At 49.2% G+C, this 19,583-nt stretch overlaps 1 protein-coding gene and 1 pseudogene across 2 annotated transcripts; both read right to left on the bottom strand.

Moving 5' to 3' along the window:
- Nucleotides 1-6,099: 6,099 nt before the first annotated feature.
- Nucleotides 6,100-9,269, bottom strand: LOC308610066 (spermatogenesis-associated protein 31D1-like; the record flags this gene model as incomplete). The annotated part of the gene is given in 2 exon segments (XM_081259335.1): nt 6,100-6,134; nt 6,137-9,269. Coding segments are annotated over 2 exon segments (3,168 nt in total).
- Nucleotides 9,270-9,292: 23 nt separating this feature from the next.
- Nucleotides 9,293-19,022, bottom strand: LOC308610064 (spermatogenesis-associated protein 31D3-like; annotated as a pseudogene). The gene is made up of 6 exons: nt 18,963-19,022; nt 18,190-18,410; nt 17,335-17,380; nt 16,698-16,758; nt 15,722-16,419; nt 9,293-9,300 (listed from the first exon to the last, which is right to left on the bottom strand). The product of its transcript is annotated as a spermatogenesis-associated protein 31D3-like (transcript).
- Between the last annotated feature and the right edge of the window lie 561 nt (nt 19,023-19,583).

Raw genomic sequence — 19,583 nt, 5'->3', positions numbered from 1 at the left:
ACTTCTCCACCTTTTTGCCCTGTTGCATTTCTCCGTTATCACTGGAACTCACACTCTTACGCTTTGGCTCATATCTGGCCCCAGCTTGCTTTGCAAGCAGCTTTTGGGGATATCTGTTGTCTAGTTGAGTCTGTCTATGACCTGCTTTCCCTGTGATGCAGAGGGAGACAGGCAGACGAGTCTGTCTGGCATCCTTAATTCTCTGAACACCCTCTGCCAGCCCACGGTTGACATCAGAACGTGGTTGTCTCAGGACCCTCTGTCCTCCTTTGCCCACAGGCGAGGTGGCAGGGAGAGAACGATCCAGGTCAGGGGCTGAATTTGTTGTTCCCACTTTGTCTCCATGGAGAGATGCAGAGCTTCCTCTCAAGGACTTGAAGCTCCCAGATTTGGAGTCTGCCTCAGAAATCACATTGGTTGAGGAGGGCAAGTTGGCATGAGACAAGGACTGGCATGAGGCATCTTTCAATTTAAAGATCTGTATGGATTCAAGGACCTTGCGGGGAAGGGCCCACAACATCCTCATAGGAAACCTTTTAATATGGGCTTCCAGCATCTGTTGTGGACTGGAATCAACAAAAGTCAGGTCCTGGAAGGTATTCAGGGGGTAGGCCTCACCCACTGATGAGGGCAAACTTCTCTGTTTTGTTTGGGTGTGGGATTTCACAGAAAGAAGCAATGTTTGCTTGATAGCATGCCATGAGTTACGCACAGTCTCAGGGAGCCGACCCTCATGTATGTCCTCCAACTTCTTGCTCAAATGTACTTTTAGGACATTTTCAAGTTGTCTCCGACTTAGACTCTTTGCTGACACCCTTGAATTTTTCTCTGAGAGACTCACCATCTGACTGTTTAGGTCTTTCTCAGAGTCATACCCCAGATCCTTACCTGAAGAGCTCTTTGGGTCATTCAACAGGTGATCTTTTGGGCCATTCTCTAGGCTGTGTCCCACATCTTTCCCCACATCTTCCTCTAGCTGGAACATTTCTGAGCACCTCTCATGGAAGCTTCCAGTTTGGCTCAATCCAACATTTACATTTTTGCTGCTCTGACCCTTAAACACAGAGGTCAGTGAGACTCCATTATTGCTCTCCGACTCAGATGCCTCTGAAAAACCATTTGGAGGCAATCTCAGTGACACAGACTCGTAGATTCTGTGGGGCAGGCCCCACTCGTGCTGGATGAACCTCTTTCGAAGGTGATGCTCTAGTTTCTTCCGAAGTTCATCACTGAGAGGAAACTCCCCAGGAAGGACGGAGATTGAAACGTGGGCCTGGGGGGCCCAGTGGCGAGGAGTGTTAGGAGCTGATGGACAAAAGTCTTCCCGAGATCTTTGGACCACAGAGGGTAAACCCCACAAATTTTCCTGTTGTTTCTGCAAAATGTTCCATTCCAGCTGTTGAATTTCAGATGAGGAGGGAGACTCTGACTCCTCCTGAGGTCTGTGGAGACTTACTCCACAGATCGTAATCTGGGGTAGAAGATCAGATGGTATGCCTGGGAGTGGGGATTGAGGGTCGGCCTGGGACTGGACCTGAGTGAGAGGTAGGGGCTGAGATTGAGGCAGGGTTTGAGGCAAGGGTTCAGGCTGAATCTCAGGCAAGGACAGAGGCAGGGGATCGGGAAGCACTGGTGATTCTTGGCCTGTGGAGGCATTCGAGTTTCCATTGAAAATAAAGACTGAGGAACTGTCAGCCAAGACATGAACAGCAGAGGGCAAGGACTCGCTGTGCAGAGACGGGAGACCCCAGAAGAACTGGATAGGTTTTTGCTGTAAATGGTCCTCCAGGGTCTTAGGATATGGGGGCTGCTGATGCACATGCAGCTCCTTTGGTTTGTCTTTGCTGCTCCAAAAGGGAGGGCACACTGCCGAGTCATGCTTATCAGCAATTGACTCTGACATTTTCCATAAAAGACCTATCTCCCCTACTTCTCTACAGGATATAAAACATTCAGTGACGGGGGAGATGTGGGCTGCTATACATGTTCATTAAGGCTAAGCTAAGCGGCAGAAGACAAAGCCCACCTCCTCAAATTTCATCAGGGAGGAAATGGGCTTTGGGGCGGGGCGGGGGTGGGGTGGCGGGGGTGGAAGGGGCACAATATCTATTTCTCAGCAAGAACTCCAGAGGACTGGTCACCTTTTAGCCAAAGCCAAAGGAAGCAGTCAGTAAGAGCTGAACTATCTCCTTCCTTTCCCTTACACATAAGCCCTGAGTTACCCAAAACCCATGCCCCCAACACAGTACACAGTACACAGAAAAGATACACTATTATTAGATAAATATTTATTGGGGAGAATCAATCATCTCTACAAGGAAGGAGTTATTTCTGGATGGGAAGTCTTCATCCCTGGAAATTCTGGGGCAGTGTTTTCTGTCTAGACAGTAGAGACAGATGTCTGAACACAGGGCCTTCAGCAGTGCTGAGCGCAGTGGTGGGTGCCTGGCCAGCTTGACGCCTGCGGGTGGGGCTTGGATGGGGCACAGGCTCCCTGTGGGACACTGGTGGGGGATGTTTGTGACACAGTCGCTGGTCCTTGAATGCCACAACTTTCTGGGGGTGTCTCTTCTTATCTCTGATCTGTCTTGTACTACTTGGAGGATAACTCTGGCCAGCAAAGATAGCTTCTTGATGGCAGGACTTGATATTTGTCAGTTTACAGGAGGGAGCCCTGTGGTTGAAAGGATGCCCCTGGACAGGCTCTGTCCAGACCTGCACTTGCGCCTTTTGCTGAGTTTTCCTAAACTGCACTGGGGAAGGAAGGGGCTCTTGAGAGTAGGTGACATCCATTGCATACTGACACCCCGGTTTCTCATCTAGGAACTTCCTGATGCCTGTCGCGATTTTCTGAGCTTCAGTTGTCCCAGTCAAGGCAGCTCTACTTTTAACTAGGCCTCTGTTCTGCACAGTTGATATGGGGCTGCCCTTTTCCTGGGCATCTTCTTGCCTTTTGTATTTTATCCCAGAAAAAAGCCATTGCAAGAAGTGCTTCATTCTTTTTCTGATATGGCCTTCAGGAAGAGGCTGTCCCTTCTGTGATAGCATCTGGGAAGACTTGCTCGCAAGTGTCTTCTCTAGTACCATCTCCTGAGTAGGGAAACGCTTCCTCCTAAGTTGGGATGTCCCGAACCCTTTATCCCCTCGATCAAGCTCTTCTGCCTTGGGCTCCAGAGGGCTCACTCTCTTTGCAGTTGGTGGGAAATTCTTATCCTGGCACCTCCTTAAGGCATGCTGAGGGACCCAAGGTTCCTGCTGCTGCTCCATCCTGATTCCTCTGTCCTCCAAATGGACATGCAGCACCTGGGAAGCTCCCATGTCCCCACCTGAGACACCCTGGGCATGAGTCAGTGAGGCCTCGTTAGTCAAGTTATCTGAAGCAAGGGATGTGTCAGTGGGTTGGCCTTGAGCCTGGCTATGCTCCCTGTTCTCCAGTTTAAAGTTCAACTCACTGAACAGTTGTTCTTTAAGGTCTAATGATTTAGGATCTTGGGGAACTGGTAATTTGGGTGGGGGGCTTCCAGTGGTCACGGTAGTTTCTACTTTATTCTCATTCACATTTATCATTTGGGAGCTCCCTGGCTTGCTAGTTGCCAACATGTCACTAGTTTTTAATTGAAGAGTGTCAAGCTCCTCAGCCGTGAATACCTCCCTAGACCATCTGGGCATTGAAACAGGTTCTGACTTCTCCACCTTTTTGCCCTGTTGCATTTCTCCGTTATCACTGGAACTCACACTCTTACGCTTTGGCTCATATCTGGCCCCAGCTTGCTTTGCAAGCAGCTTTTGGGGATATCTGTTGTCTAGTTGAGTCTGTCTATGACCTGCTTTCCCTGTGATGCAGAGGGAGACAGGCAGACGAGTCTGTCTGGCATCCTTAATTCTCTGAACACCCTCTGCCAGCCCACGGTTGACATCAGAACGTGGTTGTCTCAGGACCCTCTGTCCTCCTTTGCCCACAGGCGAGGTGGCAGGGAGAGAACGATCCAGGTCAGGGGCTGAATTTGTTGTTCCCACTTTGTCTCCATGGAGAGATGCAGAGCTTCCTCTCAAGGACTTGAAGCTCCCAGATTTGGAGTCTGCCTCAGAAATCACATTGGTTGAGGAGGGCAAGTTGGCATGAGACAAGGACTGGCATGAGGCATCTTTCAATTTAAAGATCTGTATGGATTCAAGGACCTTGCGGGGAAGGGCCCACAACATCCTCATAGGAAACCTTTTAATATGGGCTTCCAGCATCTGTTGTGGACTGGAATCAACAAAAGTCAGGTCCTGGAAGGTATTCAGGGGGTAGGCCTCACCCACTGATGAGGGCAAACTTCTCTGTTTTGTTTGGGTGTGGGATTTCACAGAAAGAAGCAATGTTTGCTTGATAGCATGCCATGAGTTACGCACAGTCTCAGGGAGCCGACCCTCATGTATGTCCTCCAACTTCTTGCTCAAATGTACTTTTAGGACATTTTCAAGTTGTCTCCGACTTAGACTCTTTGCTGACACCCTTGAATTTTTCTCTGAGAGACTCACCATCTGACTGTTTAGGTCTTTCTCAGAGTCATACCCCAGATCCTTACCTGAAGAGCTCTTTGGGTCATTCAACAGGTGATCTTTTGGGCCATTCTCTAGGCTGTGTCCCACATCTTTCCCCACATCTTCCTCTAGCTGGAACATTTCTGAGCACCTCTCATGGAAGCTTCCAGTTTGGCTCAATCCAACATTTACATTTTTGCTGCTCTGACCCTTAAACACAGAGGTCAGTGAGACTCCATTATTGCTCTCCGACTCAGATGCCTCTGAAAAACCATTTGGAGGCAATCTCAGTGACACAGACTCGTAGATTCTGTGGGGCAGGCCCCACTCGTGCTGGATGAACCTCTTTCGAAGGTGATGCTCTAGTTTCTTCCGAAGTTCATCACTGAGAGGAAACTCCCCAGGAAGGACGGAGATTGAAACGTGGGCCTGGGGGGCCCAGTGGCGAGGAGTGTTAGGAGCTGATGGACAAAAGTCTTCCCGAGATCTTTGGACCACAGAGGGTAAACCCCACAAATTTTCCTGTTGTTTCTGCAAAATGTTCCATTCCAGCTGTTGAATTTCAGATGAGGAGGGAGACTCTGACTCCTCCTGAGGTCTGTGGAGACTTACTCCACAGATCGTAATCTGGGGTAGAAGATCAGATGGTATGCCTGGGAGTGGGGATTGAGGGTCGGCCTGGGACTGGACCTGAGTGAGAGGTAGGGGCTGAGATTGAGGCAGGGTTTGAGGCAAGGGTTCAGGCTGAATCTCAGGCAAGGACAGAGGCAGGGGATCGGGAAGCACTGGTGATTCTTGGCCTGTGGAGGCATTCGAGTTTCCATTGAAAATAAAGACTGAGGAACTGTCAGCCAAGACATGAACAGCAGAGGGCAAGGACTCGCTGTGCAGAGACGGGAGACCCCAGAAGAACTGGATAGGTTTTTGCTGTAAATGGTCCTCCAGGGTCTTAGGATATGGGGGCTGCTGATGCACATGCAGCTCCTTTGGTTTGTCTTTGCTGCTCCAAAAGGGAGGGCACACTGCCGAGTCATGCTTATCAGCAATTGACTCTGACATTTTCCATAAAAGACCTATCTCCCCTACTTCTCTACAGGATATAAAACATTCAGTGACGGGGGAGATGTGGGCTGCTATACATGTTCATTAAGGCTAAGCTAAGCGGCAGAAGACAAAGCCCACCTCCTCAAATTTCATCAGGGAGGAAATGGGCTTTGGGGCGGGGCGGGGGTGGGGTGGCGGGGGTGGAAGGGGCACAATATCTATTTCTCAGCAAGAACTCCAGAGGACTGGTCACCTTTTAGCCAAAGCCAAAGGAAGCAGTCAGTAAGAGCTGAACTATCTCCTTCCTTTCCCTTACACATAAGCCCTGAGTTACCCAAAACCCATGCCCCCAACACAGTACACAGTACACAGAAAAGATACACTATTATTAGATAAATATTTATTGGGGAGAATCAATCATCTCTACAAGGAAGGAGTTATTTCTGGATGGGAAGTCTTCATCCCTGGAAATTCTGGGGCAGTGTTTTCTGTCTAGACAGTAGAGACAGATGTCTGAACACAGGGCCTTCAGCAGTGCTGAGCGCAGTGGTGGGTGCCTGGCCAGCTTGACGCCTGCGGGTGGGGCTTGGATGGGGCACAGGCTCCCTGTGGGACACTGGTGGGGGATGTTTGTGACACAGTCGCTGGTCCTTGAATGCCACAACTTTCTGGGGGTGTCTCTTCTTATCTCTGATCTGTCTTGTACTACTTGGAGGATAACTCTGGCCAGCAAAGATAGCTTCTTGATGGCAGGACTTGATATTTGTCAGTTTACAGGAGGGAGCCCTGTGGTTGAAAGGATGCCCCTGGACAGGCTCTGTCCAGACCTGCACTTGCGCCTTTTGCTGAGTTTTCCTAAACTGCACTGGGGAAGGAAGGGGCTCTTGAGAGTAGGTGACATCCATTGCATACTGACACCCCGGTTTCTCATCTAGGAACTTCCTGATGCCTGTCGCGATTTTCTGAGCTTCAGTTGTCCCAGTCAAGGCAGCTCTACTTTTAACTAGGCCTCTGTTCTGCACAGTTGATATGGGGCTGCCCTTTTCCTGGGCATCTTCTTGCCTTTTGTATTTTATCCCAGAAAAAAGCCATTGCAAGAAGTGCTTCATTCTTTTTCTGATATGGCCTTCAGGAAGAGGCTGTCCCTTCTGTGATAGCATCTGGGAAGACTTGCTCGCAAGTGTCTTCTCTAGTACCATCTCCTGAGTAGGGAAACGCTTCCTCCTAAGTTGGGATGTCCCGAACCCTTTATCCCCTCGATCAAGCTCTTCTGCCTTGGGCTCCAGAGGGCTCACTCTCTTTGCAGTTGGTGGGAAATTCTTATCCTGGCACCTCCTTAAGGCATGCTGAGGGACCCAAGGTTCCTGCTGCTGCTCCATCCTGATTCCTCTGTCCTCCAAATGGACATGCAGCACCTGGGAAGCTCCCATGTCCCCACCTGAGACACCCTGGGCATGAGTCAGTGAGGCCTCGTTAGTCAAGTTATCTGAAGCAAGGGATGTGTCAGTGGGTTGGCCTTGAGCCTGGCTATGCTCCCTGTTCTCCAGTTTAAAGTTCAACTCACTGAACAGTTGTTCTTTAAGGTCTAATGATTTAGGATCTTGGGGAACTGGTAATTTGGGTGGGGGGCTTCCAGTGGTCACGGTAGTTTCTACTTTATTCTCATTCACATTTATCATTTGGGAGCTCCCTGGCTTGCTAGTTGCCAACATGTCACTAGTTTTTAATTGAAGAGTGTCAAGCTCCTCAGCCGTGAATACCTCCCTAGACCATCTGGGCATTGAAACAGGTTCTGACTTCTCCACCTTTTTGCCCTGTTGCATTTCTCCGTTATCACTGGAACTCACACTCTTACGCTTTGGCTCATATCTGGCCCCAGCTTGCTTTGCAAGCAGCTTTTGGGGATATCTGTTGTCTAGTTGAGTCTGTCTATGACCTGCTTTCCCTGTGATGCAGAGGGAGACAGGCAGACGAGTCTGTCTGGCATCCTTAATTCTCTGAACACCCTCTGCCAGCCCACGGTTGACATCAGAACGTGGTTGTCTCAGGACCCTCTGTCCTCCTTTGCCCACAGGCGAGGTGGCAGGGAGAGAACGATCCAGGTCAGGGGCTGAATTTGTTGTTCCCACTTTGTCTCCATGGAGAGATGCAGAGCTTCCTCTCAAGGACTTGAAGCTCCCAGATTTGGAGTCTGCCTCAGAAATCACATTGGTTGAGGAGGGCAAGTTGGCATGAGACAAGGACTGGCATGAGGCATCTTTCAATTTAAAGATCTGTATGGATTCAAGGACCTTGCGGGGAAGGGCCCACAACATCCTCATAGGAAACCTTTTAATATGGGCTTCCAGCATCTGTTGTGGACTGGAATCAACAAAAGTCAGGTCCTGGAAGGTATTCAGGGGGTAGGCCTCACCCACTGATGAGGGCAAACTTCTCTGTTTTGTTTGGGTGTGGGATTTCACAGAAAGAAGCAATGTTTGCTTGATAGCATGCCATGAGTTACGCACAGTCTCAGGGAGCCGACCCTCATGTATGTCCTCCAACTTCTTGCTCAAATGTACTTTTAGGACATTTTCAAGTTGTCTCCGACTTAGACTCTTTGCTGACACCCTTGAATTTTTCTCTGAGAGACTCACCATCTGACTGTTTAGGTCTTTCTCAGAGTCATACCCCAGATCCTTACCTGAAGAGCTCTTTGGGTCATTCAACAGGTGATCTTTTGGGCCATTCTCTAGGCTGTGTCCCACATCTTTCCCCACATCTTCCTCTAGCTGGAACATTTCTGAGCACCTCTCATGGAAGCTTCCAGTTTGGCTCAATCCAACATTTACATTTTTGCTGCTCTGACCCTTAAACACAGAGGTCAGTGAGACTCCATTATTGCTCTCCGACTCAGATGCCTCTGAAAAACCATTTGGAGGCAATCTCAGTGACACAGACTCGTAGATTCTGTGGGGCAGGCCCCACTCGTGCTGGATGAACCTCTTTCGAAGGTGATGCTCTAGTTTCTTCCGAAGTTCATCACTGAGAGGAAACTCCCCAGGAAGGACGGAGATTGAAACGTGGGCCTGGGGGGCCCAGTGGCGAGGAGTGTTAGGAGCTGATGGACAAAAGTCTTCCCGAGATCTTTGGACCACAGAGGGTAAACCCCACAAATTTTCCTGTTGTTTCTGCAAAATGTTCCATTCCAGCTGTTGAATTTCAGATGAGGAGGGAGACTCTGACTCCTCCTGAGGTCTGTGGAGACTTACTCCACAGATCGTAATCTGGGGTAGAAGATCAGATGGTATGCCTGGGAGTGGGGATTGAGGGTCGGCCTGGGACTGGACCTGAGTGAGAGGTAGGGGCTGAGATTGAGGCAGGGTTTGAGGCAAGGGTTCAGGCTGAATCTCAGGCAAGGACAGAGGCAGGGGATCGGGAAGCACTGGTGATTCTTGGCCTGTGGAGGCATTCGAGTTTCCATTGAAAATAAAGACTGAGGAACTGTCAGCCAAGACATGAACAGCAGAGGGCAAGGACTCGCTGTGCAGAGACGGGAGACCCCAGAAGAACTGGATAGGTTTTTGCTGTAAATGGTCCTCCAGGGTCTTAGGATATGGGGGCTGCTGATGCACATGCAGCTCCTTTGGTTTGTCTTTGCTGCTCCAAAAGGGAGGGCACACTGCCGAGTCATGCTTATCAGCAATTGACTCTGACATTTTCCATAAAAGACCTATCTCCCCTACTTCTCTACAGGATATAAAACATTCAGTGACGGGGGAGATGTGGGCTGCTATACATGTTCATTAAGGCTAAGCTAAGCGGCAGAAGACAAAGCCCACCTCCTCAAATTTCATCAGGGAGGAAATGGGCTTTGGGGCGGGGCGGGGGTGGGGTGGCGGGGGTGGAAGGGGCACAATATCTATTTCTCAGCAAGAACTCCAGAGGACTGGTCACCTTTTAGCCAAAGCCAAAGGAAGCAGTCAGTAAGAGCTGAACTATCTCCTTCCTTTCCCTTACACATAAGCCCTGAGTTACCCAAAACCCATGCCCCCAACACAGTACACAGTACACAGAAAAGATACACTATTATTAGATAAATATTTATTGGGGAGAATCAATCATCTCTACAAGGAAGGAGTTATTTCTGGATGGGAAGTCTTCATCCCTGGAAATTCTGGGGCAGTGTTTTCTGTCTAGACAGTAGAGACAGATGTCTGAACACAGGGCCTTCAGCAGTGCTGAGCGCAGTGGTGGGTGCCTGGCCAGCTTGACGCCTGCGGGTGGGGCTTGGATGGGGCACAGGCTCCCTGTGGGACACTGGTGGGGGATGTTTGTGACACAGTCGCTGGTCCTTGAATGCCACAACTTTCTGGGGGTGTCTCTTCTTATCTCTGATCTGTCTTGTACTACTTGGAGGATAACTCTGGCCAGCAAAGATAGCTTCTTGATGGCAGGACTTGATATTTGTCAGTTTACAGGAGGGAGCCCTGTGGTTGAAAGGATGCCCCTGGACAGGCTCTGTCCAGACCTGCACTTGCGCCTTTTGCTGAGTTTTCCTAAACTGCACTGGGGAAGGAAGGGGCTCTTGAGAGTAGGTGACATCCATTGCATACTGACACCCCGGTTTCTCATCTAGGAACTTCCTGATGCCTGTCGCGATTTTCTGAGCTTCAGTTGTCCCAGTCAAGGCAGCTCTACTTTTAACTAGGCCTCTGTTCTGCACAGTTGATATGGGGCTGCCCTTTTCCTGGGCATCTTCTTGCCTTTTGTATTTTATCCCAGAAAAAAGCCATTGCAAGAAGTGCTTCATTCTTTTTCTGATATGGCCTTCAGGAAGAGGCTGTCCCTTCTGTGATAGCATCTGGGAAGACTTGCTCGCAAGTGTCTTCTCTAGTACCATCTCCTGAGTAGGGAAACGCTTCCTCCTAAGTTGGGATGTCCCGAACCCTTTATCCCCTCGATCAAGCTCTTCTGCCTTGGGCTCCAGAGGGCTCACTCTCTTTGCAGTTGGTGGGAAATTCTTATCCTGGCACCTCCTTAAGGCATGCTGAGGGACCCAAGGTTCCTGCTGCTGCTCCATCCTGATTCCTCTGTCCTCCAAATGGACATGCAGCACCTGGGAAGCTCCCATGTCCCCACCTGAGACACCCTGGGCATGAGTCAGTGAGGCCTCGTTAGTCAAGTTATCTGAAGCAAGGGATGTGTCAGTGGGTTGGCCTTGAGCCTGGCTATGCTCCCTGTTCTCCAGTTTAAAGTTCAACTCACTGAACAGTTGTTCTTTAAGGTCTAATGATTTAGGATCTTGGGGAACTGGTAATTTGGGTGGGGGGCTTCCAGTGGTCACGGTAGTTTCTACTTTATTCTCATTCACATTTATCATTTGGGAGCTCCCTGGCTTGCTAGTTGCCAACATGTCACTAGTTTTTAATTGAAGAGTGTCAAGCTCCTCAGCCGTGAATACCTCCCTAGACCATCTGGGCATTGAAACAGGTTCTGACTTCTCCACCTTTTTGCCCTGTTGCATTTCTCCGTTATCACTGGAACTCACACTCTTACGCTTTGGCTCATATCTGGCCCCAGCTTGCTTTGCAAGCAGCTTTTGGGGATATCTGTTGTCTAGTTGAGTCTGTCTATGACCTGCTTTCCCTGTGATGCAGAGGGAGACAGGCAGACGAGTCTGTCTGGCATCCTTAATTCTCTGAACACCCTCTGCCAGCCCACGGTTGACATCAGAACGTGGTTGTCTCAGGACCCTCTGTCCTCCTTTGCCCACAGGTGAGGTGGCAGGGAGAGAACGATCCAGGTCAGGGGCTGAATTTGTTGTTCCCACTTTGTCTCCATGGAGAGATGCAGAGCTTCCTCTCAAGGACTTGAAGCTCCCAGATTTGGAGTCTGCCTCAGAAATCACATTGGTTGAGGAGGGCAAGTTGGCATGAGACAAGGACTGGCATGAGGCATCTTTCAATTTAAAGATCTGTATGGATTCAAGGACCTTGCGGGGAAGGGCCCACAACATCCTCATAGGAAACCTTTTAATATGGGCTTCCAGCATCTGTTGTGGACTGGAATCAACAAAAGTCAGGTCCTAGAAGGTATTCAGGGGGTAGGCCTCACCCACTGATGAGGGCAAACTTCTCTGTTTTGTTTGGGTGTGGGATTTCACAGAAAGAAGCAATGTTTGCTTGATAGCATGCCATGAATTACGCACAGTCTCAGGGAGCCGACCCTCATGTATGTCCTCCAACTTCTTGCTCAAATGTACTTTTAGGACATTTTCAAGTTGTCTCCGACTTAGACTCTTTGCTGACACCCTTGAATTTTTCTCTGAGAGACTCACCATCTGACTGTTTAGGTCTTTCTCAGAGTCATACCCCAGATCCTTACCTGAAGAGCTCTTTGGGTCATTCAACAGGTGATCTTTTGGGCCATTCTCTAGGCTGTGTCCCACATCTTTCCCCACATCTTCCTCTAGCTGGAACATTTCTGAGCTCCTCTCATGGAAGCTTCCAGTTTGGCTCAATCCAACATTTACATTTTTGCTGCTCTGACCCTTAAACACAGAGGTCAGTGAGACTCCATTATTGCTCTCCGACTCAGATGCCTCTGAAAAACCATTTGGAGGCAATCTCAGTGACACAGACTCGTAGATTCTGTGGGGCAGGCCCCACTCGTGCTGGATGAACCTCTTTCGAAGGTGATGCTCTAGTTTCTTCCGAAGTTCATCACTGAGAGGAAACTCCCCAGGAAGGACGGAGATTGAAACGTGGGCCTGGGGGGCTCAGTGGCGAGGAGTGTTAGGAGCTGATGGACAAAAGTCTTCCCGAGATCTTTGGACCACAGAGGGTAAACCCCACAAATTTTCCTGTTGTTTCTGCAAAATGTTCCATTCCAGCTGTTGAATTTCAGATGAGGAGGGAGACTCTGACTCCTCCTGAGGTCTGTGGAGACTTACTCCACAGATCGTAATCTGGGGTAGAAGATCAGATGGTATGCCTGGGAGTGGGGATTGAGGGTCGGCCTGGGACTGGACCTGAGTGAGAGGTAGGGGCTGAGATTGAGGCAGGGTTTGAGGCAAGGTTTCAGGCTGAATCTCAGGCAAGGACAGAGTCAGGGGATCGGGAAGCACTCGTGATTCTTGGCCTCTGGAGGCATTCGAGTTTCCATTGAAAATAAAGACTGAGGAACTGTCAGCCAAGACATGAACAGCAGAGGGCAAGGACTCGCTGTGCAGAGACGGGAGACCCCAGAAGAACTGGATAGGTTTTTGCTGTAAATGGTCCTCCAGGGTCTTAGGATATGGGGGCTGCTGATGCACATGCAGCTCCTTTGGTTTGTCTTTGCTGCTCCAAAAGGGAGGGCACACTGCCGAGTCATGCTTATCAGCAATTGACTCTGACATTTTCCATAAAAGACCTATCTCCCCTACTTCTCTACAGGATATAAAACATTCAGTGACGCGGGAGATGTGGGCTGCTATACATGTTCATTAAGGCTAAGCTAAGCGGCAGAAGACAAGCCCACCTCCTCAAATTTCATCAGGGAGGAAATGGGCTTTGGGGCGGGGCGGGGGTGGGGTGGCGGGGGTGGAAGGGGCCCAATATCTATTTCTCAGCAAGAACTCCAGAGGACTGGTCACCTTTTAGCCAAAGCCAAAGGAAGCAGTCAGTAAGAGCTGAACTATCTCCTTCCTTTCCCTTACACATAAGCCCTGAGTTACCCAAAACCCATGCCCCCAACACAGTACACAGTACACAGAAAAGATACACTATTATTAGATAAATATTTATTGGGGAGAATCAATCATCTCTACAAGGAAGGAGTTATTTCTGGATGGGAAGTCTTCATCCCTGGAAATTCTGGGGCAGTGTTTTCTGTCTAGACAGTAGAGACAGATGTCTGAACACAGGGCCTTCAGCAGTGCTGAGCGCAGTGGTGGGTGCCTGGCCAGCTTGACGCCTGCGGGTGGGGCTTGGATGGGGCACAGGCTCCCTGTGGGACACTGGTGGGGGATGTTTGTGACACAGTCGCTGGTCCTTGAATGCCACAACTTTCTGGGGGTGTCTCTTCTTATCTCTGATCTGTCTTGTACTACTTGGAGGATAACTCTGGCCAGCAAAGATAGCTTCTTGATGGCAGGACTTGATATTTGTCAGTTTACAGGAGGGAGCCCTGTGGTTGAAAGGATGCCCCTGGACAGGCTCTGTCCAGACCTGCACTTGCGCCTTTTGCTGAGTTTTCCTAAACTGCACTGGGGAAGGAAGGGGCTCTTGAGAGTAGGTGACATCCATTGCATACTGACACCCCGGTTTCTCATCTAGGAACTTCCTGATGCCTGTCGCGATTTTCTGAGCTTCAGTTGTCCCAGTCAAGGCAGCTCTACTTTTAACTAGGCCTCTGTTCTGCACAGTTGATATGGGGCTGCCCTTTTCCTGGGCATCTTCTTGCCTTTTGTATTTTATCCCAGAAAAAAGCCATTGCAAGAAGTGCTTCATTCTTTTTCTGATATGGCCTTCAGGAAGAGGCTGTCCCTTCTGTGATAGCATCTGGGAAGACTTGCTCGCAAGTGTCTTCTCTAGTACCATCTCCTGAGTAGGGAAACGCTTCCTCCTAAGTTGGGATGTCCCGAACCCTTTATCCCCTCGATCAAGCTCTTCTGCCTTGGGCTCCAGAGGGCTCACTCTCTTTGCAGTTGGTGGGAAATTCTTATCCTGGCACCTCCTTAAGGCATGCTGAGGGACCCAAGGTTCCTGCTGCTGCTCCATCCTGATTCCTCTGTCCTCCAAATGGACATGCAGCACCTGGGAAGCTCCCATGTCCCCACCTGAGACACCCTGGGCATGAGTCAGTGAGGCCTCGTTAGTCAAGTTATCTGAAGCAAGGGATGCGTCAGTGGGTTGGCCTTGAGCCTGGCTATGCTCCCTGTTCTCCAGTTTAAAGTTCAACTCACTGAACAGTTGTTCTTTAAGGTCTAATGATTTAGGATCTTGGGGAACTGGTAATTTGGGTGGGGGGCTTCCAGTGGTCACGGTAGTTTCTACTTTATTCTCATTCACATTTATCATTTGGGAGCTCCCTGGCTTGCTAGTTGCCAACATGTCACTAGTTTTTAATTGAAGAGTGTCAAGCTCCTCAGCCGTGAATACCTCCCTAGACCATCTGGGCATTGAAACAGGTTCTGACTTCTCCACCTTTTTGCCCTGTTGCATTTCTCCGTTATCACTGGAACTCACACTCTTACGCTTTGGCTCATATCTGGCCCCAGCTTGCTTTGCAAGCAGCTTTTGGGGATATCTGTTGTCTAGTTGAGTCTGTCTATGACCTGCTTTCCCTGTGATGCAGAGGGAGACAGGCAGACGAGTCTGTCTGGCATCCTTAATTCTCTGAACACCCTCTGCCAGCCCACGGTTGACATCAGAACGTGGTTGTCTCAGGACCCTCTGTCCTCCTTTGCCCACAGGTGAGGTGGCAGGGAGAGAACGATCCAGGTCAGGGGCTGAATTTGTTGTTCCCACTTTGTCTCCATGGAGAGATGCAGAGCTTCCTCTCAAGGACTTGAAGCTCCCAGATTTGGAGTCTGCCTCAGAAATCACATTGGTTGAGGAGGGCAAGTTGGCATGAGACAAGGACTGGCATGAGGCATCTTTCAATTTAAAGATCTGTATGGATTCAAGGACCTTGCGGGGAAGGGCCCACAACATCCTCATAGGAAACCTTTTAATATGGGCTTCCAGCATCTGTTGTGGACTGGAATCAACAAAAGTCAGGTCCTGGAAGGTATTCAGGGGGTAGGCCTCACCCACTGATGAGGGCAAACTTCTCTGTTTTGTTCGGGTGTGGGATTTCACAGAAAGAAACAATGTTTGCTTGATAGCATGCCATGAATTACGCACAGTCTCAGGGAGCCGACCCTCATGTATGTCCTCCAACTTCTTGCTCAAATGTACTTTTAGGACATTTTCAAGTTGTCTCCGACTTAGACTCTTTGCTGACACCCTTGAATTTTTCTCTGAGAGACTCACCATCTGACTGTTTAGGTCTTTCTCAGAGTCATACCCCAGATCCTTACCTGAAGAGCTCTTTGGGTCATTCAACAGGTGATCTTTTGGGCCATTCTCTAGGCTGTGTCCCAGATCTTTCCCCACATCTTCCTCTAGCTGGAACATTACACCAGGGTTTTCTGGAAGTGAGTTCTCAGAAACAGGCTTCAGTAAGATGGCAATTGATTTAGATTGAGTGACAGATAAAGTGCTGTCTGGCTGTGGTGAAACAGACAGAGCTGGTGGTGCATGATGACAAGCAAAAGAATCGGGGTGATTCATTGCCTGAGACAAATCTGGTAAGGGGTTGATATCTTGGGAAAGGGTGGGCTCAAGAGAGAAAACGGTATCCGGAGACAAAGTGGCCTCTCGTGAGAGAACAGGACCTGCTGTCTGAGTGTCCCGTGGTAGGAGACGGGGAAAGGCAAGGGGTTGGGTTGGGGAGTAGTCCACAGGGAATTTGGAATCCAAGGAAGGAAAAGGCTCTGGTGCCAGAGAATGACCCAATGGGGAGGGTGAAAAAGAGTCAGCTAAGGGGGTCATTGGGTTAGGGGAGAGAACGGAGGTGGGCAGTGTGGTAGGCTCAAGCAGAGAGGCTGGTGTTAGGTCCCTTGGAGGGACTGTTGAGAAGGCAGGGGACAGAGTAATCGATGACTCAGTCACAGAAGCTGTGGAAGCCAACGGGGACACAGAAGAAGTAGAATCTTCCAGGGCCTCTGGGAGTAGCAGCCGACTGACCTCAGCAGTTGCATTATTACACACCTCACAGAAGGGGTCTGGACATAAGAGTTGACGCAAGCGGGTGGTGTCATTGTGCCGGCCCAGGGTGCTGCAGAAGACAGGAAGTACAAAGGTGCAACCAGGACCAGAACAAGGAAAGGGGGACCTGCTGGCCTGGCAGGGGTGGGGTCACTGGAAGCCTGCTGCCCCTTCACATTGCTCCACATCCATGAGTTCACAACATGCTCAGTAGCCCTCACCTCAAGGCCTTCATCACATACTCATTCCTATGCTACCCCCTGCCATGACTACAGCAGGTTGCACTGAATCCCTGGAATTGCATAGAACATGCTAAGGGGGGATCAGGAAAGAAGGGGAAAGAGTCACCTTTTCAGAATAGAAATCAGCTGCGTTTTCTCCTCTGTTTCTGTCTGGTGACATCTCCAACCTGAGAAACCAGGAGAGTGGGTTATATGTAATGAAGGTAGAAGCATAGGGATAATAAAGGAGTCCCCTTATGGGAAACCCTTGGGATAGTAGACTCTGAAAGACCCAAGAATTAGTAGATGAGGTCAAATGGTCAGTGATATTAACATGTGTATGTTGCTTCTTGTAAAGTACTTTCACATGCATTTTATCTCATGTGATGCTCAAAACCACCATGTGAAGCCCAGAGATCAGTGTTGCCTTAGAGAGGGATCTGATCATCCAGGAAGTCAAAGGACTTTTACAAAGTCAGGACACAGAAGTTCTGACTCTTGACATCTCACCTGGCCACCTGTTGGGAAACACCCATTGCCCAGGTCCATCACTGCTTCATGCCCAGCGATGAGCAGAGCAGGGAATCTGAGAAGTGTCTCAGGCTCTGACTGCCTTCCCACAAGCCTCTCCTCTGAGAACTCTGGTCTCTGAGAGAAACTGTACCTAGCAGTTGACATCCTCAGAGATCAGGGACCTTGGATCTCCTGGAAAAGGCAGGAAGGGTCACCCTTGGAGAGTTCAGGTGGGATAGGCAGAACCTTACCTTTTGGTGTTCCACCTTTCCTTCTCCTCTTGGCTCTGCCCTGATGCTGAGAACAAAAGAAAAGAATGAAGGGCTGGGGCTCATTTCTCTCACTCTTCTCTAGGAAACTCAGATATTCATTATCCATGAATAATATGACTCTCTTTTAATTAACAGAACTTCATGTTCCTTCTTTTTATCAATTTTAAAGGTTTAAAATGCTTTCCATTTTTTTCTTCTTTGACAAACTCAAAGAAGGACTTTCGACTATGAGGTCCACACTTGATATTCTCAGTCAGAAGTCATCTGCCCAAGGAGGGCCTAGCATCTGAGGCCAACAGTTACGTCCATGTCCCTCAGATAGGACCCTGTATCCTGGAGCTCAGGCTCCAGCCTATGGTCAGAGGCTCAGCATTGCTGCTCTGATCAGCCCAGCACAAAGGAAGGCTTTGTCGAGTGATGCCTGACATGAGAATATGAGGCATGATCAAGCAATGGGGAACTCTGTTCTCCTGCAGAGATCCCAAACTCTCTAAATAACCCAACCCAGGGCCACAGAATTACTGTTTGGGATTTTATCCTGGAGTCCTCCAAACACTCAGATGGGACATGGGCTTCCACTGGAAGCAGCCGCAGAGCACAGGGAGACCAGGTCGGTGCTTTGTGACCGCCTGGAGGGGTGGGATGGAGAGGGTGGGAGGGAAGGAGATGCTTGAGGGAAGGGATGTGGGAACAGATGTATATGTATGACTGATTCACTTTGTTATAAAGCAGAAACTAATTAAAAAAATGCACACACACACACACAAAATGTGGGAATAGAAATGGAAACAACAATAAAGAATCTCCGTTGGGGGCTCACCCAGGGCTGCTTACCTTTCGGATGTCTTTGGTTTTACTAAAGATAGATGAAAATGGCAAGCGCACCAGGTACCACAGGAACAGAAGAAGCAACCCCAACCCGCACAGGACGACAAGGTTTTGGTCAGTATCCAAGGATGTTGAGTCACAGCTCGGACATGGGTCAGTAAGCTGTTCAAAAATGAGAGAGCGTTCCATTTTCTGAATTCCGTTTTCTTTTTTTTTTTTTTTTTTTTCTTTTTGCGGTATGCGGGCCTCTCACTGTCGTGGCCTCTCCCGTTGCGGAGCACAGGCTCCGGACGCGCAGGCCCAGCGGCCATGGCTCACGGGCCCAGCCGCTCCGCGGCATATGGGATCCTCCCAGACCGGGGCACGAACCCGTATCCCCTGCATCCGCAGGCGGACTCTCAACCACTGCGCCACCAGGGAGGCCCTGAATTCCGTTTTCTGAATCACAAGGCTGCTTGAAGTTACTGAAGTTATTGAGCAGTCCCAGGCCTGCATCACAGAGCACTGAAGAGTCACAAAGGGTTTCTGAGTGTGGGGGAGGGGACAACATGGAGAGGGTGTGTCCACGGCCCCTCCCCCACCCACCAGTCCAGCAACCCCTTCCGCCCCTGCTGGGCCTTCCAGGTCCCTCTGCCCTACCCTGCCATCCTATTTTCCAACTCCATCCTTTCATGGTTTCATATATTTACAGTAATGAAATTTTCTGCTTGTCCCATCGGTAACCCAGATACTACCTGGGTCCCCTCTACTGTTTGGTAGAAACTTGACTTGGGTCTCACCAATTCCACTGCCTTAAGTGTCTGAAATACTGTCTGGAATTTTTGCTTGTACCCACACATTTATACTCAGGATCATATATGTCCTTAAATCCATCTTTCCTATAGAATCTTTTCACTACGCAAACCCAGTTCTAAAGAACTTAAAAGTTCTTTTATCCAGTTTTGTGAATGTTGAATAGGGAATTTTGCTTTATGTTGCAGTCAGCCGTTACCATCTTCAGTCAGAGGGGCTGACTCAAATAATTAAAATGAAGAATTCATTGTTCAACATTCACAAAACTAAAGTTACTATAAAATAAATGTAAATAATTAAACTTTCACGAGATCTTGAGGATAAGTCTGTAGCACTTATTTTTCTGAAGTTAGTGAAGCTTAAACTGCATAAAGACTTTTAGGACATGCTACACACACACACACACACACACGCACCCTTTGACAAACCAATCTGGTATTTTCAAATCTAAGAATAAAGTGTTTTCTCATTTTATTCCAATCTTCCATCTTTTGTTTTGACCCTACTTCTTCCTACTCTACCTAAAACACAGACAGTCCCTGACTAGGGGACATCAATTTTCTAACATGTGCACAAATCCCTGTCCTAGTCAGTTTGGGCTGCCGTAA

Source organism: Mesoplodon bidens, assembly GCF_964165515.1.
Source record: "Mesoplodon bidens genome assembly, contig: HAP1_SCAFFOLD_1194, whole genome shotgun sequence".
NCBI lineage: Eukaryota > Metazoa > Chordata > Mammalia > Artiodactyla > Ziphiidae > Mesoplodon > Mesoplodon bidens.
This window is presented reverse-complemented; position numbering and strand designations above follow the sequence as displayed.